Raw genomic sequence first — 25388 nt, 5'->3', positions numbered from 1 at the left:
TAGCTCTACGACAAAGTTTAGATTTTTTCTTTTTTTTTTGGACACAAGCCATGCCAGGTGTAGTTTCAGAGAGCACTTTGAAGGCCCCGTGTATAAAATGAGTTTTGTTTGTTTCTTTGCTTGTTTTTATCTTTTTTACTGTAGATAGTTACTAAAATGAGTCATCCTCAGACAATACAATACTACTAAAAAGTAAAACCAATAATAACAATAATGAAATAAGCAAAAATAATATTAAAATCATATTGAAATTTTAAAATCTATTTACAGAGTGGAATGGTAGCCTAATAGATAACTTAGATAATATTTATTATTGTTTAGACACTTTGTTATTGCTTAGATACTATTTAGCCTATTATTTTATTTACTTTTAGCATGTTCTACTTTTGAGTAATTTCTGAGAAGTTATGATAAGATAAAAAAAAAAAAAAATTACAGACTATAGGAGACAACCTCTTCAATGTCTCACGTCAATTAATTAACACTATTTGTCGGCTTTTTATAATGCCTTTTTTTTTTTTTTTTTGCTGCTGTCTCCAGTTGAGAGTGGTGATTTGCTAAATACATTCTACAATAATAATTAGATTAACATTTGGTCTATAATATTGTTGGCTATATTACGCATTTTAATTAAAAAAAACGGAAGAATAAAAGAAATAAACACCGAAATAATTACTGGAAACTTTTTTTTATTGATACTCCTCTCTCTCTCACACACACACACACACACATTGAACATGCGATTGAATGAATGAATGAATGAATGAATGAATGAACACTGGAATTGGTTCAGCCACAATCCCGCCGGCTGGCACGGTCACATTGAGATTACATTTGTTTTTTATTACTAACAAAATGTTTTATATTGACCGTATGAATGGATTCGTTTTCAAATAAATATTTGGAAACGAAAATATGCTTTGGTGTACTTTTACAGAGTTTTGCAATATGTATATAGCCTACCTGTATCAAAATGTATAATTTTCAGCAGCGGTTTGTGTGACAGCTGCCACGGTCGGAGGTATAACCAGCGGGGCAGCCGCTGGCTTGGGGTCCACTCTCCCCTGGTGGAGTGGAGGGTGGCCGGGTTGCCAGGGGCGGACGGCTCCATGTGATGGTGTTTCCTCTCTGGTTCTTCCGTGCTCAGCCTTATTTTTATCTTCTTATTTATTTATTTATTAGTGGCATTTGGATTCGGTTACGGCAGACGGATGGCAATCTGAAATGGAATGAAGCCCACAGACGGCAGACAGCAGCTACAAAACAGTAGTGGAACGCACCCCATCCGCCCACAGCACAATGCTCTTAAAGCCCCACGCTATCAAAAGCTGGCAAAATACATTTATTTTATTTTATGGCCTTGACATTAACCTGTCATATTGCTGAGTTATCAAGAACACTTCCGCGTTTTTTTGTGTGTATACAGGAATGTTAAAGATATCATTGAGGAAAACGAGGTTGACGTGACGTAATTGAATCAGGGAATCCGTGTGTCCACCACGGGAGAGGATCCTAATTGACTTTACAGTGGCATTGTTTTCTTGGTGGCAGCACGTAATTTCAACCCATTACGTGGTGCCACCACGGAATGCGGTGTTAAGAGGTCGTGGTCATTTCACGTATTTTCACTCAGACCCACCCTGGGTGTGGGTCCACAGCTGCCTGTATCGGAGGCAGATTTGCGAATCCTAGGATGGTGAAGGAATGACCCTTGCCTTAGGCAAGAGGAGTGGGATTGGTTGATTCAAGGTAAGCCAGTCAGAGGCAGAGTAAGGCGGGTCATTGCTTCTCCATCGTAGGATTCGCAAATGCATGTAGTGTAGAGCAGTGTAAAAGCTAGGAGCGCTCACTCTACAGCCACATCTGGGGACCAAAACACCCTCTGAGGAACACTGCAAACAACCTGACCAAAAAAACAAACAACCAAAAAAAAAAGAAGAGAAAAACTACTGCTCCACTTGAAGAATCTCAGTCGACTGAGGAGTCTCCGACTAATAGTTTGATTCTCTGACTTTAAGGGGGCAACCAACATAAATCTTACCAGAAAAGCTGATTAGACCCATTCATGTTAATGTCATATTCCGATGTTGCTCGAATGCCCAGAACACTGTAATGTAAACAGCCACAATAGCCTTTCAATCCTGGGTGCAAAAAGGTTGTTGGCTATGGACACCTGGGTGCTTATTGCATCTGTCAAAAAAACTTGCACAAACATATCAAGCACACAAATCATGACTAATACTTCACTTATGTTATGTAATGTTATTTAACATGGCACATGTCAAAGAGTTTACTTTCTTCATCCCATATGAGGAAACTCAGTGAGTGCGTTTGTCAATCAGTTGGCTGGATTCAGTTTCTCAGAGACCTCAGGGGCGTTGTCAGGAGCTGTAAGGTCAGAAACAAACAGTTTGTGTGAAACTGCATAGAGGCCACTCACAGTCCTAAAAAGTTCATCTGCACAATATTTGAACCACTTATAAATCTACAGTGTTAAGTCTGTAAAGGAAGATTTACTTACGAGATGGAGGGCCTTTGGCTGAAATCAAAACAGACCATCATCAACATTTCAGTCACTGTTGTAGATGCCATCTTTCATCATCTCATCCCTAGTTAATATGATCCCCGCTTCTACTCACTCAGACAGAAAAATCAAGTCATTCTACCCTTCTGTTTAGTCCTTACTACTTTTCCTATCCCTTCTCTCCTACATCATAGTGATATATTATCATGACTCACAGGCTCTGAGCCTTACAGTGCTTACTGTAGGTTGCTTCAAATTGTGGGGTGCAGGGAACTGATGCTCATTTCAAATGAATATAATCTGAATAAAAACATCAATTCAAAGACTACAATCAAATCATTAAAAAAGTCAATTGAGCAGATGATCATTTCATTTTCAGTCTCACCTTTCTTCTTTTTGTAAGCCATGAATCCAAAGGCAGCGACAAGGAAGACAGCAAGAGCAACCATTGCAGCAATGATGGGGACGGTCATGTTACTGGGCCTCTCTGTGGACCAAAAAAATATTTTACATATTTTAGGCCGATACAGATAAAGCAGGTTAGAACAGAGGTACGTCCAGTGTTTTATCTGCTGTGAACTACGTGCCAGCAACCTATGTTGGCTTAGTTAAAGGATTTAATTGGTTTATTCCAGTTTCATTGGAGGACAAAAGCTAAAGCAAACCACAGACATGCAGTCCCCATCAGCACCCTCTGGTCTCATTCTTACCCCTGTTGGTCCTGATCACTGCTTCATCCAGTCTGGTAACAATGTTGTCGTTTACACCAGAGAGATGAAACACACAGTCGTACCTCCACCAGTCTTCACGTGTGACTGATGAAAGGTCCAGGTCAACACTCATCTGGAAGGTGCCATCATGGTTGGGGAGAATCTCTCCATGTTCCACATCTTCATGAATCTCCTCTCCATCTTTCCTCCAGAACATCATGGCTCTGTCAGGGAAGAAACCTATAGCGTGGCAGCTGACTGGAGAGGAGGGCGTCTTCTGGAGGAGAAACACTGAGGGCTCTGAGGAGACAGAGAGACAATGGAGGGAGAGGGGGGAGAGATGGAGAGGGGATAGAGAAAGATGAGAAAGGAGAATACAGCTAAGGCTGATGTGAATGCCATTAGTTTTGCAGGTATTTGATCATAAACCAAAATATTGAATAAACAGCTATTTGAACACAATGATGGTCTTATCTTTCTCTCTGTCCCTCCTCTCCAGCCACATTCCCCATTACAACGTTCCTTAATTGCATTTTTTCATTCTTCCACCACATGACCTCAGACTGTCCCTCCTTTTTACAATTTCCTCATCTGCCCTTAAAGCTGCAGTAGGTAGAAAGCCTGAAGACGGTTGATTTTTGAGTCTCATCTGAGTTAGGTTTCGTTTGTCTCCGCCCTGAGCCCCTCCTACCAGAAGAGCATGCGAGTATTTTATCCTACTTGGTTCTCTTTCTCCCTCTCTGGGAGCCTCGGCTCTCCCTCACCTCGCAGCAGCCCTCCCCATCCTTCCCTCGCGGCCCCGCACATATACCCGCGAGGCTTGGCTCTCCCTCTCCACGGAGAGCCCTCGGCTCCGCTCCCACAGCTGACCCTCGCGCCCTCCGGCCGGACCCAGCCCCACCTCACCCTTCCCCTCCCTCCGGGGCTCCGGGGAACCGAGTTCTATCTTCCTTTTTTTGGGTTGTTTAGCCGTGTAGGCAGTTGCTGTGCTGGAATAGCTATTTTACTTGGTGCGCTGTTCGCCATTGCCGCTTGCTCTCCCCTTCTGCCGGCGGCACGGGAGCGCGCATATGCAGTAGAATAGCCAATAGGAACGCAGTGGTCTGAGTTGACCTTTGATTGGTTTGATGCACATCGGCACGATACTGATTCTTTAGAGGCTGAACACAGAGCCATGGTGAGGTGCAGAAACCTATTGTTTGTCTCAGACCACTTGGTTTACATTATGCTTAGAGGATATTATAAAATTTTTACTCAATTATACCAAAACAATGTTGCCTACTGGAGCTTTAATCAGCCCTTTTCCATTCACTCCCTGCCAAGTTGGTATGTACTTTTTTACCTTTGCTTTCTCGCCCCTGTATTCTGTAACCTGTTATCTATAATGTGAAACCTGAATCTGGATCTTGTAAACGTCTTGCCTGCCTGACCCTCTGCCTGACTTTGTATTTCTTGCCTGTACCTTTGGAGTTGTTTGCCTGTTTCGACTACCTCTCTAGTTCTGACCCTTGTCTGCCTGATGATTCCTGTCCCTGTCAGTAAGCTTGAATATAAATTGCCATAATATCATTGAACTGTCCCTGTATGCCTCAACTGTGTGCATCAAAATTATCTACCACCTTTTCTCTCAGAGGAATATGCCACATGCCCATACACCCATCTTATGAGCTATAAGAACATATGACAGTGCTGCATAACAACCCATTGACTACACAACCTCATCATTGTCTGTATATAGACAGAGAAGGGAACTACACTACCACTGAAAAAACTCACGACAATCAGAGACAGAATCTGAGAAGGTCATGTCAGTGGAGTAATAAAACAATGTAAGAACATCTTTGTGTCCATGAAACTACAGTACATCAGGTCATGTGACTCTACCTGTTCTCGGCAGAGAGCTGTTGCTGTAGGCCAGATACATCTTCAGCCACTCAGGGAAAGCCTGCGTGAGTTGGTATTCAGTGTTTTGAATTCTAGTTTTGTCAGCGTCCCATCTCATTTTGATGTTGAAAGCCTGTGGTTTTGGTGTGACCCATGTCAGTGTCTTCAGGTCGAATGATATTAAGTCTTCTCCATCATAACCAAACTGAGTAAAAGCATTAACCTCTCCAGTCTCGTCATCCCATTCACAACCACTATTCGTCTGGAGAATGTGGACACCTGAGAGACAGAGACAGAGTCTGCAGTTAGCAATGATGCACTGATGATGCATAGCTCCAGTGGAAAGATGATCTCATGTATACTCTGCATTGTGTGATGCACAGCTATTCTCCCAGTCTTGTGGTGTGCTCATGATTCAAGTGCGGATAATCAGCACTTTTTCTTTATATGAGTGATGAAAACTAAATTCCATTCCATGACAGCTGTAGTAATGTTCTGTAAATAACTGACAATGACAGTAAACTAAGTGGTTATGTCTTCTTGCAATCTGGTTACACTAAACTGTTTTATGTACAAAGTCACAGGGTGTAAGTTAAGATGCCGACCATGACATATAATATCCCTGGTTGGAGTCCAGCTGGGAACCTTATTGCTCTCCCTTATTTTCTGTCATCTCTTAATTACAGCTATCTCAGCCTTCACCCTTGTGCAGGTTGGTATGACCAGCATGAAATAACTCCAAATAATTAATCTGATATATATTCCAAATTAAATATCCAAATTGTACATAATTAGTCCTGTTTAATTGTTAACCTCCTGCGACCCTGCATCCTCATATGAGGACATTACATTTGGAGTTTGCTGCACCATATAATTCATTTTTGCTTAATGTAGACCTGTTGTCCTCATCTGTGGACACTTTTTTATGCCATCTATTAGTAGCAAGAGCACAATACACTAATCTATGTAAAAACAAGATGGCAGCCATCTCTGCCAAGTCACAGCCTACAGTTGATCCACACATAATTGGAAAAAGCACAAAAACTGATTGGATTTTAAGGTTGAAACTTTTTTTTGCTTTTATAACAATTGTAGTTTGAAATGGCATAAACATTTGATGAATTTTAGCAATAGTAAAAAAGTTAAAATGCTGTCAACTAGCAAGTACTTTTTAAAGGACATTGGGTCTTTATTATTGTATTAATTACGACTTGGCTTTTGCACAGCCATGTTCAGGCACTGGAAACAACAGTTTTGAGCAGTTTAAGACTTGATCAGTGTCCTCTAGCCTTAAGAGTTACAAAACATTGAACAAATGTTGCAGTGTTTGCAATTTTCTTTTTGCATTACAATATTCAGGCATTGAAATATACTGCTTTATATTTTAATTGTAACTATTAAAAATAAACCCATCAATCCCATACCCTTTTTTTCCCAAAACTACTTACTGCTCAGAGACAATGCTTTGTTTTAAAGAAAAATCTAATTGGGTCCTGCTAATCCAAAATAGCTAGAAGAAATAAAAAAATGCATACTAAGGAAAAGCTTGTGTATCAGGAGGTTAAGTGTTCTGCAGCAATACCAAAGGTTAGATGAAAAGTGGGAAGTGAGGATTCTTGAACTAACACCTGTACAGATGAACCTGGGGTCTTGATAGTTTCTTGAGGCTCTCTGGAGTGTCAGGATACAATAGGGCCGGGCAATATAGGAAAAATCAAATATCCCAATATTTTGACCAAATACCTTGATATAAATATTGTGACGAGACTGTAGGGGTTGACAGATGTTGCTTTCAGAAAATATATACACCACTAAAAATATAACAACTGGGTAAAGACAAATAATAGAATGTTAGAACAGTGTGTTAAGTTCAGAAAGTTACATCACTTTATTGTAATGCAGCCTTTAAAACCAGGAGAAGACAACACATCCAAAATCGAAGACGATATCTACACTGAACAAAAATATAAACGCAACACTTTTGTTTTTGCTCCCATTTTTCATGAGCTGAACTCAAAGATCTAAAACATTTTCTATACACACAAAAGACCATTTCTCACAAGTATTGTTCACAAATCTGTCTAAATTTGTGTTAGTGAGCACTTCTTCTTTGCCGAGATAATCCATCCCACCTCACAGATGTGGCATATCAGGATGCTGATTAGACAGCATGATTATTGCACAGGTGTGCCTTAGGCTGGCCACAATAAAAGGCCACTCTAAAATGTGCAGTTTTATCACACAGCACAATGCCACAGATGTCGCAAATTTTGAGGGAGCGTGCAATTGGCATGCTGACTGCAGGAATGTCCACCAGAGCTGTTGCCCGTGAATTGAATGTTCATTTCTCTACCATAAGCCATCTCCAAAGGTGTTTCAGACAATTTGGCAGTACATCCAACCGGCCTCACAATCGCAGACCACGTGTAACCACACCAGCCCAGGACCTCCACATCCAGCATGTTCACCTCCAAGATCGTCTGAGACCAGCCACCTGGACAGCTGCTGCAACAATCGGTTTGCATAACCAAAGAATTCCTGCACAAACTGTCAGAAACTGCCTCAGGGAAGCTCATCTGCATGCTCGTCGTCCTCATTGGGGTCTCGACCTGACTGCAGTTCGTCGTCGTAACCGACTTGAGTGGGCAAATGCTCACATTCGACGGCGTCTGGCACGTTGGAGAGGTGTTCTCTTCACGGATGAATCCCGGTTTTCACTGTTCAGGGCAGATGGCAGACAGCGTGTGTGGCGTCTTGTGGGTGAGCGGTTTGTTGATGTCAACGTTGTGGATCGAGTGGCCCATGGTGGCGGTGGGGTTATGGTATGGGCAGGCGTATGTTATGGACAACGAACACAGGTGCATTTTATTGATGGCATTTTGAATGCACAGAGATACTGTGACGAGATCCTGAGGCCCATTGCTGTTCCATTCATCCACAACCATCACCTCATGTTGCAGCATGATAATGCACGGCTCCATGTTGCAAGGATCTGTACACAATTCCTGGAAGCTGAAAACATCCCATTTCTTGCATGGCCAGCATACTCACCTGACATGTCACCCATTGAGCATGTTTAGGATGCTCTGGATCGTCGTATACGACAGCGCGTTCCAGTTCCTGCCAATATCCAGCAACTTCGCACAGCCATTGAAGAGGAGTGGACCAACATTCCACAGGACACAATCAACAACCTGATCAACTCTATGCGAAGGAGATGTGTTGCACTGCGTGAGGCAAATGGTGGTCACACCAGATACTGACTGGTTTTCTGACCCCCCCAATAAAGCAGAACTGCACATTTCAAAGTGGCCTTTTATTGTGGCCAGCCTAAGGCACACCTGTGCAATATTCATGCTGTCTAATCAGCATCTTGATATGCCACACCTGTGAGGTGGGATGGATTATCTCGGCAAAGAAGAAGTGCTCACTAACACAGATTTAGACAGATTTGTGAACAATATTGGAGGGAAATGGTCTTTTGTGTATATAGAAAATGTTTTAGATCTTTACAGCTCATGAGAAATGGGAGCAAAAACAAAAGTATTGCGTTTATATTTTTGTTCAGTGTACTTACATATCATGACATCAGTATAATTTCCAAACAGTTCTAACCAGTGAAAAACAGAATACCAAATATTTTACCTCCACTTTGGTTGAAGCGCTGTTTCAAATCATGTATCGTGGTTTTGAAGAAGTTGGGGTAATAACACTGTTGGGTGTGCCTCTCCAAGATCCGAGGATTGTCTTCATAGGCTTTTTTCATCCAGTCCTGTTTTGGTTCCACTTTCTTGTTGATGCTGTCGCAGTTAACCGCCACAATGCCATCAACCACTGCAATACCAACAAACATGAAGTCTTGCTCTCTAGAAGATGTAGTTAAGGCATATCTCAGGGTGTGTTTCACTGCAGGACAAACAAGGTTTATACACACATTATAAATATACGCACATTGTCATCACGCACATCATATATTAGTAGGATTCAGTTAAAACATACAATCTTATGGAGCTGAAGTGAAACAAAATCCTTAGAGTGTCATTGAGGTACACAGGAGCAAAATACAGAGCAAGTGGAAAGTTAAAGATTTCAAATATGATCTTACCTGCTGATGAAAACTGACAGAGAAAAAGCATCAAAAATAACTTTTTCATCTTGTCTTAATAGAGCTGGTTCAGCTGTTTGGTCTTCTGTCCAGTGTTGTTTACTCTGTTACTTATCTGCGTCAACTGAACTCTAGACTGTACCAAAGTTAGAGGGGATTCCCAGAGAGCAAAGAGAGTGAAAGCGAAAGTGTGGGATCACATGCTCATACCAGCGAGGGACTCAAGAAACTCATTAACATAAAGGTTTTGTTCAACAATGACTAGCATACCTTGGAAATTAGTGATGCTGAAATTGCACTATATTATATTTTATAACCTTCATTTCAATCGGCCATTCATAATTTCTTACCACTTCAAAGCCCCTGTAATGTGAACCTCTGAGGAGAAAAATATTGTGGAGTAGAGTGGACTACAGAGTAATGTCAAGTCAAACTATAAATGCCACCAAAGTAAATGCTAGTGTGAGGTTCAAGTGCAGGTCATAAGGACCAAAGATAGAAAGATAAAGCATCCCACATTTACTATACAGCATTTCAAATATGTTTCACAGAGCAGATCTGAATTTCTGTTTCAGGAGACAGAAACTCCTGTCAGTGTGTGCAGTGTGCGCATTTTGTAATGCACAGTTATGTCTGTGGGCTACAATTTGTAGTACAAAAATGTGTCTTTTTGAAATGAATTGATAAAGTTGTTGCATTCTGTATGTTGCATCTCTTTAAATTAACATGCTGTGCTCAATACTGCCTCTACTGTAAATACTGTGTGTAGTCTGTCTGCTTACATGATTCATGAAGTGAGAACTGCTCCAAATAATCCTGCCGACATCACAGAATTTATTTGGGTCATCCAGAAAATGAGCTTTGAAGACTTGTTTTTAAAGTGTTTAGATGTTTGATAAAGTTCAGAAACATCTTAAAGACGGCTCCTGTACTCCAAATGATCTGAGTGTATCAATTTGAAACATGTAGGCTACGTAATAACTCACCAATGTACAAATTGCACAGAGGGTCAAGTGAAGTGCCTTTAAATCCTGGAGCATCAGTCAAGCATGAAATCTGGCAAAATTAGAAATGCATTGCACATACCTGTGACTGTATTATGACTGAGATGTTAAATCAATAAAATGAAGGTTTTCGTATATTCAATGAACATTTGGATGATGATGAGTATTGGTAACAATCAGCCTGTCAGAGCGTGGTGTCATTTTTTACACAGTGATCCTCGTGATTGACAAACGAAAGGCTCCTCTGGAATAATAAGGCTGTCCTTCTGTCAGATATTATGTAATCATCTCAGTTCATACAATGTTCACACTGCTCCACTGGCTGCCCATATACTTTAGGATTCATTTTAAAATTCTTTTATTTGCTTTTAAATCCCTCAATGGTCTTGCCCCGCCCTACCTCTCTGAGCTGCTGCATACCTATTCACCTACCCGCTCACTCAGGTCAGCTGATCAGCTGCTCCTGACTGTGCCAGAAACTAAGTGCAAGCTCAGAGGGGACCGTGCTTTCACTGTGGCAGCTCCTAAAATGTGGAACAATCTGCCATTAGACAGGCGTCTTCTCTGTCTATTTTTAAATCTCTTCTTAAAACCCATCTCTTCTCCCTGGCCTTTGACACCCTGTAAGATGTTGATTTTATTTTGCTTTATTGTTTGTTTTTATTGTATAGCTGCTATTTTTTTTTTTTTTTTTTACAAATGTTTATGTTTATTTTACTTGTATTTTATGCCTTATGCAAGCTGTTTTGTCTTTTATTTATTCTTCTGTACAGCACTTTGGTACTCTGTAGTTGTTTTAAAGTGCTTTACAAATAAAGTTGGATTGGATTGGATTGCTAATGCCTTAAAGTATGCTAAAAGGCTGTAGACGCACAAATAAGTTTAAACATTATTGCCATTACAAATGTAACCAAAACAAATCTGTCTTCAGACTGAACTCATTCCTTATTCATTAATACCCATTGAGTGCACAGTTGCCCACGTACAGTTTCACATGGTGTGTGTTTGGGATACAGGTCATAGGAAATTGCAGATTAAATAGTCAACTGAACCCATTAAGAAGAGCAATGTATTCAGACAGGTTTTGTGAATATGATAGCACGATTGCTTTATTGAAAGTACAGTAGTATCATTGCCAATAGTGGGATAGTTAGTGGGCTAAAACTGTACATTAGTAGTTGAGGTAGCACGTTGAAAGGCAGACAGTTAAAGTGTTTATATGTTGTATTGACTTAAAAGTGGGGCGCACTGGTAGTTCACATGGGAAAGGTGCGGCTAGCCCTTGTTGCAGCAGCATACCATACCATGACTTAGTCATACCAAAAATTAGAACAAAAAAACCCCAACATTTGGCCACAGGGGGAGCCACAGCGATCAGTCGCATTTTAGCCATTTTTAAGCATTTTTCTGTTATAGCGCCACCCAGTTGTCAATTAGAGTTAAATTTCTTCAGTCACCTTGAGGCGTCCTGTTCTACATATCTACCAAGTTTAGTAAAATCGATATGGCGGTTCTGAGAAATTAGCTCTCAAGCGCCCCCATTTTGTTTGATGGGGTCAATAATGGAGAGGTCCCCTCAGGTTATGTGTGGTCATATGCCTACAAAGTTGCGTGGTGATCGGTGAAACCCTTGATGTTATACACCTTTATGTGATGAGCCACGCCCTCCGCAATATTTATTGCCTTATATTTGAAATTTATTTGGATAAGCCCCTTGAGATGCATCATCTTGTTTTAGATTGATTTGAAAGTTTACTTTGTAATACATGATTTATATGAGGTTTGAATGAGAGTTCAGGATCTAGCCACAGACCTAGATATTTGAAATTGTCAACTTGCAGTAGTGTGCCGTCATTAGTTAATTATACAGGATCTTACTTCAAGATTTCAGTTTTTGCCTGGTACCAAAAATCATGAAGTAAGATTTTGTTTTGTTGAGCACAAGCTTATTAATGATAACGGTTAGCGGGGTGGTATGAACCCAAGAGCAGTACGTAGGACCACAGAATCAGTTCAATCACAGCTTTTTATTTTCAGTACAGTCAGGTTCAGGGCAGACAGCAGAGAATAATCTGACTAGAGCACAGTTCACTGAGTCTTTAAGATGGCGGGAGAGTGATCTCTCTGGTGAAAACTCAAAACAGTCTCTGAAAAAGCAGGCTGGACGAGGGCTCAGTTCAGAAGCCTGCGAGACACAGACGTGCCCGTACAGAGAACACACAGGCAGACGAAGAGCAGAAAACTCACTGCAGACCGGAGATCGTGGTGGACATCCACCAGCCGGGCAGACAGAAACCAGGAGGACAAGGCAAAACTCATGGTCAAGGACAGAAGGCTGCGGTGGTTTACTGGGGATCAGAAAGAGCAGGCAGGTTGGGAACAAACAGGATCGGAACCGTAGAGTCAGGCAGGAAAATGCTGGAAAGTCTCACATGGCAAAGAACAATCTGGCAACTGGTGAGTGTGGGACTGAGGCTTTTATGCTGGCTTGATTGCTGGGGATGAGCTGCAGGTGTGGGTGATCAAGAGAGCGAGAGCAGGTGTGGGTGATCAGGAGAGTGGCTAATCAGGAGAGTGAGAGCAGGTGTGGCTGATTGGCAGGGAGAGACTGAGGTGCATTCAAGAGCAGAATGTGACATAACCACTCATGTACCAAATCAAAATCAAATTGAAGAGAGGCTTGAATTTGTGATACATCAGGCTGGGATGAATATATGATGGTGTCATCGGCATAAAGTTGAACACGGCAGTTAGTCAGAGTAGGTGGTAAATCATTTACAAAGATAGAGAACAAAAGCGGATGCTCCGTTTTAGTAAGTTTTCCAACTTTTGCCAAGAGGGAACTTTAGATATTGGTCCCTAGATTATGTTCACCGAGTTTCATGCAGATCGGTCAAACTTCCTAGGAAGAGATCGATTTTAAGCGTCTTTCAAAAAATCCAAAATGGTGGAAAATCTATATAACCGGAAGTTATGGGTTCTTGAGGCAAATTTGTTCCTCATGAGGAGAGGAATCTCTGTGCAAAGTTTCATGTCTCTATGACATACTGGGCATGAAATATGCCCATTCAAATTTTGCAATTTTAATCAGTTGCTATAGCATCCCCCTTTGGCCAATTGATATAATATTGCTTCATTCGCATCCTCGCCAAATTTCACATGGAGGTCAGTGAGGAGAAAAACGTGGAAAAGACACACACAGAGACACACCCACAGAAAGAATTTTCATTATTATATAGTAAGATATAGTAAGACAATATCAGTCAAAGATATGTGAAAAAAAAGAGTATTGAGTATTTTATACAGTTTGTGGTGCCAGCAGAGGGTGACAAGATGACTTTCTCTTTTCACTGCAAAAGAATCAAGGCGGGCTCCAAGAGCTCAAACAGGACCTCTACTGTCCAAATGAAGTTATTACAAACTGTCCTCAGTCAGAAAGAGAGTCCTTTTTCTTGTACTGTATGGTCCAAAATATGTCCAGATAATTGGGACTGGAGCTGCTGCTCTTGGTTTGGGCCAGCCTCCCTTTGTTCAAGTAAAGGACACCTTAATGCTAGCCACACTGGTATTTTAACATTGCACTAGTCTCCCAACAGTTTACTGTTTGGTGGTGGTGGCACAATCTTATTTTTCACTCCATTACTCAAATCATTAAAATGTCATTGGACAGACATTTATTCTTGGGATCTGTCACCAAGACCTGCTGATGTTACTTTCAGTGTTTACATTACATTTAGGACCCACTGGGTATTTCACCGCATAAGGCAGTTTGCAGAATGAGGTTCAGTGGGTACTGAAGAAGCCTTTAGTGCAAAGCAAACTGATAAATATAATCATTTAGATATGGGCAGTGGTGCTATAGGGATGCTGCTGATAATGCAGTGCACTGTAATTACCTCCCCTACAGTGTAGATACTGTAACGCCCTGTCAGCTCCTTGGTTTCTGAGATACCAAATGTAAATCTTTGAATTTATCTAGCAGCAGCATTAACACAACACTATTCAGGCAATTTGTAAAAGTTTAAAAAAATATAGACCATTACAGCGGAAAAAAAAAAAAAATACGGTTTTCCAAATGGATGCTAAAGAGGGCAAAACTGAGAAGACATACATAAATGTTGATAAAGAGAAATACTGTCATTAGTTCATTGAAATAATACTTTTAAAATAGTAAATCAAAAAGGCAAAAGAAAAAATAAAACATACACCTTTTAAAGGTCCAGTGTGTAGGATTTAGGGGGATACACTGGCAGAAATTATAGTTTAATATTCATAACTATGTTTTCATTAGTTTATAACTTGTGTTTTTGTTACTTTACAGTGAGCTGTTTATATGTACATATGCGGAGGGTCCTCTTCAAAGAAATCCACCATGTTGTTTCTTGTCCCAGAATGGACAAACCATACAGTGGCTGTATGTGTGCAGTTTGCGATGGTCACCATAGTTCCAGTGTAACTGTAAGGCTAATGACTTTGACACAGAAGATCTGTGGTTCCATTCCCGGTCAGGGCGGCATAACACATATCCTTAATACTGCTAGCCTGCCTCAGGATGAGTGGAATCACAAACGCAAGAGTCATACTGGCTCAGATGTTGCCTGAGTCAACAAGGTCCACGTCAGGTGTTGGGGAACCAGGGCAACCTGATGAGAAATGGAATAATGGAACAAGACAGAGATGGACTAGAGCAGAGAACATGGAACTATTGGGATACTATTATACTAGTAATCCCTGTGAGAGGGGCTACATGCAGAGGTTGTGGGATACATGGAAGCTTTGAAACCCAACATCTAGCCTGACAAAGAAACAACTCCTAGTCCAGTGTTCCAACATCCACAAATGGCAACTGCTATTGCAGCTAGAGATTGATGAGGTCGAACAAACATGCTATGGCAAGGGGGAGGCAGGACAAAAGGTCAAATCCAAGGTTGGGCACCAAGCCCCAACAAGTCCTACAACACAGATTCCCTTTACAACAAGGGTGAATGACCTGAGATTGAAATGGACAAGCTGGAAACCCAGCACCCCTGAAGAATACCAAGGCTAAGTGACAAAGTACTCTCTGAAAGTCCGCTAGATGAAGTGAATTTAGTACAACATACTATCCCCACTAGGTACATAACTGAGACCAATCAGCCAAGATCGAGGCAACACGGACAGAAGTTAGTCAACTCTCAGAGCTACAGAAAGGTGTGGGGCAACATCAAGAAGAAGGAACAGGAGAAGCTGTGAAGCAGGCTGTGACCCACAAACTGGGAGAGTGGCTCCAGCAGATTCTAGGTACAACACCTCCTAAAGTCTCTGTCCAGTAGAGCGCGGTCCTAGGAACAGCTAAGATACTTCGCAGAACCTTCAAACTCCAAGGTCTCTGGTAGAGGACCCGAGCTTGAGGAAGACACACCATCATCTCCCATGGAGGTTCTTTCTTTTTAATTCAATAAGACAATATTATTTTTTTATAGGCATCACAGTGATGCAGTGGTTAGCATTGTTGCCTCACAGCAAGAGGATCTTCTCATTCAACACCTCTGTGAGAGTACCAAATGCCCAGGTTATATTCATATTTCTGCAGCTATAGTCACAGATCAGATTGTGCACTAAAGAAGCCAAACTTTTGAGAAAAGTTTTTGAAAAATAAGCCAAACTTTATTGAAAAGCAAAACATCAGTACAAAAAAGAATAATATATCTCATTTGGTTATTCATTTGTGGTTATCAATACACAATAAAATGCACCAAAACTTGGGTGAGCATTCGACTAATGTTTTGACCTGTCATTAGGCCCTGCAGTGTGTATTAGCTGCGCCCTCATAAATCCACTGAGCCCTCTGACATCTTTCTCTAACCCTGACCTAACATACCTTATAGCTGCCTTTAATTCACTCACTTGCCCAAGCAAAGAGCAGATACTCTACACCTTGCCCCAGTCTCATATCTACATTGTATCTGCTCAGGATAACAACCACCATCACTGTCTATCTGGTTCCAGCAGTTTTACCCCTGGTTATTAAAGCCCTGTGGTATGAGAAACATCATGAGTTATGTCCTTTCCCCTGTCTTGCCAGAGAAAAGAACATGGTTTCAATAGTCCATCATAAGAGGTGATTGTGAGCACTGTATTCAGAAGCCTGTCATTCAGTAGTTGCATAAAAGCCATAAAATATTATTTAACACTGACCAAACACACTCAGTTAATGTTCCTTGAATGTGGATAGGAAACACATTATTACAATAAAGATTAACATAAAGATTGAGCTGTAAATTCACCACTTTTAAGAAGGCGTGGGGGGTCCATGGGGGACCATGGGGCTGGGTCCACAGCTGCCTGTACCGGAGGCACACTTGCAAATCTTAGAGTGGTGAAGGAATGTCCCACCCTTCTCTCCCTATGATTGGCTAGGACTTGTTGCCTTAGCTGGTTGGATTGGTTGGATTTCGGCAAGAGGAGTAGGATTGGTTAAGGCTGGGGAAAGAATGTTAGGGTAAGCCAGTCAGAGGCCAGAGCCAGAGTCTAAGGCAGGTTATTGCTTCACCATCATAGGATTCCCAAATTTATGTACCGGAGAGCAGTTTGAAACTAAGGAGCCCTCACTCTGGAGCCACATCTGGTGACTGAAACATCCCCTAAAGAACACTGCAAACAAACTGACCAAATGATTTGGATATGTGCAACAATATTTTTTTGCTGACACTAGATATCAAACAAAAGCCAGAGACTGTATCGTATTAAGATGGTGTGAGCTGTAAATTTACCAGCTCTAAGCAGAAGGCAGAAGATAACATTATCCAACATAAATCTTACCAGAAAAGCTGATTAGACCCATTCATGTTAATGTCATATTTGGATGTTGCTCGAATGCCCAGAACACTGTAATGTAAACAGCCACAATAGCCTTTCAACCCTGGGTGCAAAAACGTTGTTGGCTATGGACACCTGGGTGCTTATTGCATCTGTCAAAAAAACTAACACTTACATATCAACCACATAAATCTAATACTTCACTTATGTAATGTTATTTAACATGGCACATGTCAAAGAGTTTACTTTCTTCATCCCATATGAGGAAACTCAGTGAGTGCGTTTGTCAATCAGTTGGCTGGATTCAGTTTCTCAGAGACCTCAGGGCTGTTGTCAGGAGCTGTAAGGTCAGAAACAAACAGTTTGTGTGAAACTGCATAGAGTCCACTCACAGTCCTAAAAAGTTCATCTGCACAATATTTGAACCACTTATCAATCTACAGTGTTAAGTCTGTAAGATTTACTTACGAGATGGAGGGCCTTTGGCTGAAATCAAAACAGACCATCATCATTATTTCAGTCACTGTTGTAGATGCCATCTTTCATCATCTCATCCCTAGTTAATATGATCCCCGCTTCTACTCACTCAGACAGAAAAATCAAGTCATTCTACCCTTCTGTTTAGTCCTTACTACTTTTCCTATCCCTTCTCTCCTACATCATAGTGATATATTATCATGACTCACAGGCTCTGAGCCTTACAGTGCTTACTGTAGGTTGCTTCAAATTGTGGGGTGCAGGGAACTGATGCTCATTTCAAATGAATATAATCTGAATAAAAACATCAATTCAAAGACTACAATCAAAGCATTAAAAAAGTCAATTGAGCAGATGATCATTTCATTTTTTGTCTCACCTTTCTTCTTTTTGTAAGCCATGAATCCAAAGGCAGCGACAAGGAAGACAGCAAGAGCAACCATTGCAGCAATGATGGGGACGGTCATGTTACTGGGCCTCTCTGTGGTATTTTAGGCCGATACAGATAAAGCAGGTTAGAACAGAGGTACGTCCAGTGTTTTATCTGCTGTGAACTACGTGCCAGCAACCTATGTTGGCTTAGTTAAAGGATTTAATTGGTTTATTCCAGTTTCATTGGAGGACAAAAGCTAAAGCAAACCACAGACATGCAGTCCCCATCAGCACCCTCTGGTCTCATTCTTACCCCTGTTGGTCCTGATCACTGCTTCATCCAGTCTGGTAATGATGTTGTCGTTTACACCAGAGAGATGAAACACACAGTCGTACCTCCACCAGTCTTCACGTGTGACTGATGAAAGGTCCAGGTCAACACTCATCTGGAAGGTGCCATCATGGTTGGGGAGAATCTCTCCATGTTCCACATCTTCATGAATCTCCTCTCCATCTTTCCTCCAGAACATCATGGCTCTGTCAGGGAAGAAACCTGTAGCGTGGCAGCTGACTGGAGAGGAGGGCGTCTTCTGGAGGAGAAACACTGAGGGCTCTGAGGAGACAGAGAGACAATGGAGGGAGAGGGGGGAGAGATGGAGAGGGGATAGAGAAAGATGAGAAAGGAAAATACAGCTGAGGCTGATGTGAATGTCATTAGTTTTGCAGGTATTTGATCATAAACCAGAATATTGAATAAACAGCCATTTGAACACAATGACGGTCTTATCTTTCTCTCTGTCCCTCCTCTCCAGCCACATTCCCCATTACAAGGTTTCTTCATTGCATTTTTTCATTCTTCCACCTCATGGCCTCAGACTGTCCCTCCTTTTTACAATTTCCTTATCAGCTCTTAATCAGCCCTTTGGCATTCACTCCCTGCCAGTTTGGGAACATTGGCATGTACTTTTTTACCTTTGCTTTCTAGTCCCTGTATTCTGTAACCTGTTATCTATAGTGTGAAACCTGAATCTAGAACTTGTAAACTTCCTGCCTGCCTGACCCTCTGCCTGACTTTGTATTTCTTGCCTGTACCTTTGGAGTTGTTTGCCTGTTTCGACTACCTCTCTAGTTCTGACCCTTGTCTGCCTAATGATTCCTGTCCCTGTCAGTAAGCTTCAATATAAATTGTCACACAATCATTGAACTGTCCCTGTATGACTCAACTGTGTGGATCAAAATTGTCCACCAACTTTGTTTTTCAGGGGAATGTGCCACATGCACATACACCCATCTTATGAGCTATAAGAACATATGACAGTGCTGCATAACAACCAACAACCCATTGGCTACACAACCTCCTCATTGTCGGTATATAGACAGAGAAGGGAACTACACTACCATTAAAGAAACACACTACAATCAGTGACAGAATCTGAGAAGGTCATGTCAGTGGAGTAATAAAACAATACCGACTGTAATAACATGGTTATGTACATGAAATTACATCAGGTCATGTGACTCTACCTGTTGTCAGCAGAGAGCTGTTGATGTAGGACAAATACCTCTTCAGCCACTCAGGCAAAATCTTCATGAGGTAGTCTTCAATGCTTTGAATTCTAGTTTTGTCAGCGTCCCATCTCATTTTGATGTTGTAAGCCTGTGGTTTCGGAGCGACCCATGTCAGTGTCTTCAGGTCCAATGATATTAAGTCTTCTCCATCATAACCAAACTGAGTAAAACCAGTTATCTCTCCAGTCTCATCATCCCATTCACAACCAGTCATCCTCTGGAGAATGTGGACACCTGAGAGACAGAGACAGAGACACTACTTACATATCATATCATGACATCAATATATATATATGTGGGGCATTCTACCGATTTTGTGCAAAGTGCTGTCCCTTAACAAAAAAACAACAAAAATAATAAAATTGAGTATTCAGACATAGATATTTACAAAGATTATGTTATGACCTATTTAAACCCAGGACATTAAATGAAAAAGTGATAAGCTAAATATATACAAAATCACCATTTATAGGGTACTTTCTATTGGGAAGTAGCTGTCCCCAACCCTGACCTCTAAAATTCAATTCATGTAAATAACACTTAAAACATTTTTCATATTTTTTTTAAAAGTGTAATTTAAAACATCTTTGTGATTAAGTTTAAACAGAAGTTGAAAGATTTAGATGTATTGTGGGATTAATTTTTAAATTAAGAAACTATGCTAAAAAAAATAGTGTCCCTTGTTTTCATGTCACTACTGAAACACAAGAGTTTTAATGCACTGGTTGAGTCTGGATTTTAGCCACACCCCTGAATTTCTGAGAAGGGGGGTAGTACAGCACCCCCGTCCCAGATGGCTGAATGGTAAGTCGCTGACTCCCATCATTTTTTAAATAAATGTCTTCCAAAGTCTGAAAATCAGTGTGTAACTTTTAAAACTGTCACTACCGAACACATGTTCTCTTCAATTATGTAAAAATTTGGGGGTCTTGTGCAAAATATTATGTTTTTCTGTGTGAACAACTCTTCAAACATGTGCTTGTTAGCCATGTGACTGCTAGCATTCTTTAGTTATCCTGAAAAATAGCTAGGAATGTCACTACCGAAACAGTCACTACCGAAACCTATGGTAAAGTTTCGGTAGTGACATGATCATTTTGGTAGTGACAAAATGGAATAGTCAGTAGTTAAACCCCATAATTCTGTGGTCCAAAGTCTTGCTCTTCTCTGCTCTGCTCTACTCTACCCTGGTCTACTCTACTCTGCTTTACTCTATATATCTATTCTGCTCTACTCTGCTCTGTTCTGCTCTACTCTACTCTACTATACTCTGCTCTACTATACTCTACTTTGCTCTACTCTACTCTGCTCTACTTTGATCTACTCTGCTCTGCTCTGTTCTACTCTACTCTACTCTGCTCTACTCTGTTCTGCTCTACTCTGCTCTATTCTACTCTGCTCTACTCTACTATACTCTACTCTACTATACTCTTCTCCACTCTATTCTGCTCTGCTCTGTTCTACTCTGCTCTACCTTGCTCTACTCTGCTCTACTCTATTATATTCTGCTCTACTCTGCTCTACTATACTCTGCTCCACTCTACTTTGCTCTTCTCTGCTCTACTCTACTCTGCTCTGTTCTGCTCTGCTCTCTCAAAAATTAAAATGTTTTATTGACCACAAAACATTTGTCTTTGAATTTATAATTCCCACCATAAGGCATACATTTGAGGAAATATGATGCAACCTTAAAAACAGAATAATGGTCACTACAGAAACGGTGCAGTCACTACCGAAACACTGGGTGTTTTGTAAAAAATAAAGTATATTGAGTTATCAACTTAAGTATTATGATGCTAATCGGTTTCATTTATGTTCTGTTTCATCAATTATTAACTCTGAAATCAATCTGATCAGCGTTATGCATTTTACAAAGAAAGATTGCATTTAGATTTTGAAGAATTCTATAATTTGAACTTTGAAATTTGTTAAAATATGAATTTTTATAGATTTAATTGTGAAAACCTTCAGTCAAAATTTGTAAAAATTTAAATATTTAGACAAGGAAAGGGACAAGCGTAACAGGTTGATATATATTTTTTTGTATAATATAATACTATATGTTTCGGTAGTGACAAATTTTGGGAGAGGAAAAACATTCCAAAACAGTCTGAAAATACAAAATAAAAATTTACAGTCATTTTACTAGATATGTGACCTTTACATATGGTAAAATATATATAGGGACAAAGTTTTGGAAATAAAACATACAAAATTTCAAAATATTTTCAGCCTAACTTTGCACACATTAGGTAGAATGCCCTATATATATATATATATATATATATATATATATGCATACCTTTATTTCGGACACAAGATTGGTCCATAGATAAAAAACAAAAACAAAGAAAGTATGAAAAAAGTACAATACAATAAACAATACAAATAACAATATAATTTCCAAACGGTCCTAACCAGTGAAAAACAGAACAGCAAATATTTTACCTCCACTTTGGTTGAAGCGCTGTTTCAAACTGTAAATCGTGGCTTTGTAGAAGTCGGGCGCATACTCAAAACATCTTAGCATGTACCACTCCAAGTGCTGAGGATCATCTTCAATGAATTTTCTCATCCAGTCCTGTTTTGGTTCCACTATCTTGTTGACGCTGTCGCAGTAACCCGCCACAATGCCATCAACCACTGTAACACCGACAAAGTTGAAGTCTTGCACTCCAGAATTTGCAGTTAAGGCATACCTCAGGGTGTGTTTCACTGCAGGACAAACAAGGTTTATACACACATTATAAATAGGCTATACACACATTGTCAACACGCACATCATATGTAAGTAGGATTCAGTTAAAACATACAATCTTATGGAGTTGAGGTGAAAAAAAAAATCCCTCATGTCCTTGAGCTACACAGGAGCAAAATGCAGAGCAAGTGGAAAGTTAAAGATTTCAAATATGATCTTACCTGCAAATGAAAACTGACAGAGAAAAAGCATCAAAAATAACTTTTTCATCTTGTCTTAATAGAGCTGGTTCAGCTGCTTGGTCTTCTGTCAAGTGTTTTTTACTCTGTTACTTATCTGCGTCAACTGAATTCTAGACTGTACCAAAATTAGAGGGGATTTCCAGAGAGCAAAGAGTGAAAGAGAAAGTGTGTGCTCACATGCTCACACCAGCGAGGGACTCAAGAAACTCATTAACATGATGGTTTTGTTTCAACCATGACTAGCATACGTTGGAAATTAGTGATGCTGAAATTGCACCATATTATATTTTATAACCTTTATTTCAACCAGCGATTCATAATTTCTTTCCACTTAAAGAAAACATAGCCCCTGTAATGTGAACCTCTGAGGAGAAAAATATTGTGGAGTAGAATGGACTACAGAGTAATGTCAAGTCAAACTATAAATGCCACCAAAGTAAATGCTAGTGTGAGGTTCAAGTGCAGGTCATAAGGACCAAAGATAGAAAGACTCGGAGGGTCAAGTGAAGTGCCTTTAAATCCTGGAGCTTTGTAAATATTTAATCAGTAAAGCATGAAATTTGGCAAAATTAGAGATGCATTGCACATACCTGTTATTGTATTATGACTGAGATGTTAAATTAATAAAATGAAGGTTTTCATATATTCAACGAACATTTGGATGATGATGAGTATCGCTAAGAATCAGCCTGTCAGGGCATGGTGTCACTTTTTACACAGTGATCCTCGTGATTGACAAATGAAAGGCTCCTCTGGAGTAATAAGGCTGTCCTCCTGTCAGATATTATGTGATCATCTCAGTTCATACAATGTTCACACTGCTAATGCCTTAAAGTATGCTAAAAGGCTGTAGACGCACAAATAAGTTTAAACATTATTGCCATTACAAATGTAACCAAAGCAAATCTGTCTTCAGACTGAACTCATTCCTGATTCATTAATACCCATTGAGTGCACAGTTGCCCACGTACAGTTTCACATGGTGTGTGTTTGGGATACAGGTCATAGGAAATTGCAGATTAAATAGTCAACTGAACCCATTAAGAAGAGCAATGTATTCAGACAGGTTTTGTGAATTTGATAGCACGATTGCTTTATTGAAAGTACAGTAGTACCATTGCCAATAGTGGGATACTTAGTGGGCTAAAACTGTACATTAGTAGTTGAGGTAGCACGTTGAAAGGCAGACAGTTAAAGTGTTTATATGTTGTATTGACTTAAAGTGGGGCGCACTGGTAGTTCACATGGGAAAGGTGCGGCTAGCCCTTGTTGCAGCAGCATACCATACCATGACTTAGTCATACCAAAAATTAGAAAAAACCCCCCCCAACATTCGGCCACAGGGGGAGCCGCCGCGATCAGTCACATTTTAGCCATTTTTAAGCATTTTTCTGTTGTTATAGCGCCACCCAGTTGACAATTAGAGTTAAATTTCTCCAGTCACCTTGAGGCGTCCTGTTCTACATATCTACCAAGTTTAGTAAAAATCGATATGGCGGTTCTGCCCAGATAAGAAATTAGCTCTCTAGCGTCCCCATTTTGTTTGATGGGGTCAATAATGGAGGGGTCCCCTCAGGTTATGTGTGGTCATATGCCTACAAAGTTGCATGGTGATCGGTGAAACCCTTGAGATGTTATACACCTTTATGTGATGAGCCACGCCCTCCGCAATATTCATTGCCTTATAGAAGCTCAGTTTTAGTGAGTTTTCCAACTTTTGCCAAGAGGGAACTTTAGATATTGGTCCCTAGATTATGTTCACTGAGTTTCATGCAGATCGGTCAAACTTCCTAGGAAGAGATCGATTTTAAGTGTTTTTCAGAAAATTCAAAATGGTGGAAAATCTACATAACCGAAGTTATGGGTTCTTGAGGCAAATTGTTCCTCATGAGGAGAGGCATCTCTGTGCAAAGTTTCATGTCTCTACGACATATGGGGCATGAGATATGCCCATTCAAATTTTGCAATTTCAATCAGTTGCTATAGCGCCCTGCTTTGGCCAATTGATGTAATATTGCTTCATTGGCATCCTCCCATGACCCTAACTAAAATTTTTGTTTTCTTTCTGTCATTCTTTAGTTTTATGTCGTACCCCCAAGCACATAATAAGGCTCATGTAATGTGTGAGTATTTTATACAGTTTGTGGTGCCAGCAGAGGGTGACAAGATGACTTTCTCTTTTCACTGCAAAAGATCAAGGTGGGCTCCAAGAGCTCAAACAGGACCTCTGCTGTCCAAATGAACTTATTACAAACTGTCCTCAGTCAGAAAGAGAGTCCTTTTTCCTGTACTGTATGGTCCAAAATATGTCCAGATAATTGGGACTGGAGCTGTTGCTCTTGGTTTGGGCCAGCCCCCCTTTGTTCCAAGTAAAGGACACCTTAATGCTAGCCACACTGGTATTTTAACATTGCACTAGTCTCCCAACAGTTTACTGTTTGGTGGTGGTGGCACAATCTTATTTTTCACTCCATTACTCAAATCATTAAAGTGTCAGTGGACAGACATTTATTCTAGGGATCTGTCACCAAGACCTGCTGATGTTGCTATCAGTGTTTACATTACATTGAAGAAGCCTTTAGTGCCAAGCAAACTGATAAATATATTCATTTAGATATGGGCAGTGGTGTTATAGGGATGCTGCTGATAATGCAGTGCGCTGTAATTACCTCCCCTACAGTGTAGATACTGTAACGCCCTGTCAGCTCCTTGGTTTTTGAAATACCAAATGTAAATCTTTGAATTTATTTAGCAGCAGCATAAACACAACACTATTCAGGCAATTTGTAAAAGTTTAAAAAATATACAACATTACAGCAAGAAAAAAAAAAGTTTTTCCAAATGGATGATAAAGAGGGCAAAACTGAGAAGACACATATAAATGTTGATAAAGAGAAATACTGTCATCAGTTCATTGAAATAATACTTTTAAAATGTAAATAAAAGGCCAGTGTGTTGGATTTAGGGGGATACACTGGCAGAAATTATAGTTTAATATTCATAAC

At 40.3% G+C, this 25388-nt stretch overlaps 2 protein-coding genes across 3 annotated transcripts; both read right to left on the bottom strand.

Annotated features, from left to right (window-relative positions):
* Positions 1-1166: 1166 nt before the first annotated feature.
* LOC144458323 (major histocompatibility complex class I-related protein 1-like) lies at positions 1167-9379 on the bottom strand. 2 transcript variants are annotated; one of them, XM_078172249.1, is made up of 7 exons: positions 9224-9379; positions 8764-9024; positions 5119-5397; positions 3235-3534; positions 2910-3011; positions 2522-2539; positions 1167-2388 (listed from the first exon to the last, which is right to left on the bottom strand). In XM_078172249.1, the coding sequence occupies exons 1-7, from the start codon at positions 9270-9272 to the stop codon at positions 2339-2341; spliced, it is 1059 nt and encodes a 352-aa protein (XP_078028375.1). In that variant the 5' UTR covers positions 9273-9379; the 3' UTR covers positions 1167-2338. The 2 variants fall into 2 exon arrangements, with proteins under 2 accessions (XP_078028375.1, XP_078028376.1); XM_078172250.1 differs by lacking the exon at positions 5119-5397.
* Positions 9380-15851: 6472 nt separating this feature from the next.
* On the bottom strand, positions 15852-22517 carry LOC144464638 (major histocompatibility complex class I-related protein 1-like). Its single transcript, XM_078172248.1, has 7 exons — positions 22363-22517; positions 21892-22158; positions 19399-19677; positions 18188-18487; positions 17882-17983; positions 17494-17511; positions 15852-17365 (listed from the first exon to the last, which is right to left on the bottom strand). The coding sequence occupies exons 1-7, from the start codon at positions 22409-22411 to the stop codon at positions 17316-17318; spliced, it is 1065 nt and encodes a 354-aa protein (XP_078028374.1). The 5' UTR covers positions 22412-22517; the 3' UTR covers positions 15852-17315.
* Between the last annotated feature and the right edge of the window lie 2871 nt (positions 22518-25388).

Source organism: Epinephelus lanceolatus, chromosome 11 (assembly GCF_041903045.1).
Source record: "Epinephelus lanceolatus isolate andai-2023 chromosome 11, ASM4190304v1, whole genome shotgun sequence".
Lineage (NCBI taxonomy): Eukaryota > Metazoa > Chordata > Actinopteri > Perciformes > Serranidae > Epinephelus > Epinephelus lanceolatus.
Note: the sequence above shows the minus strand (reverse complement) of the source record. Positions and strands in the feature narration are given on the sequence as shown.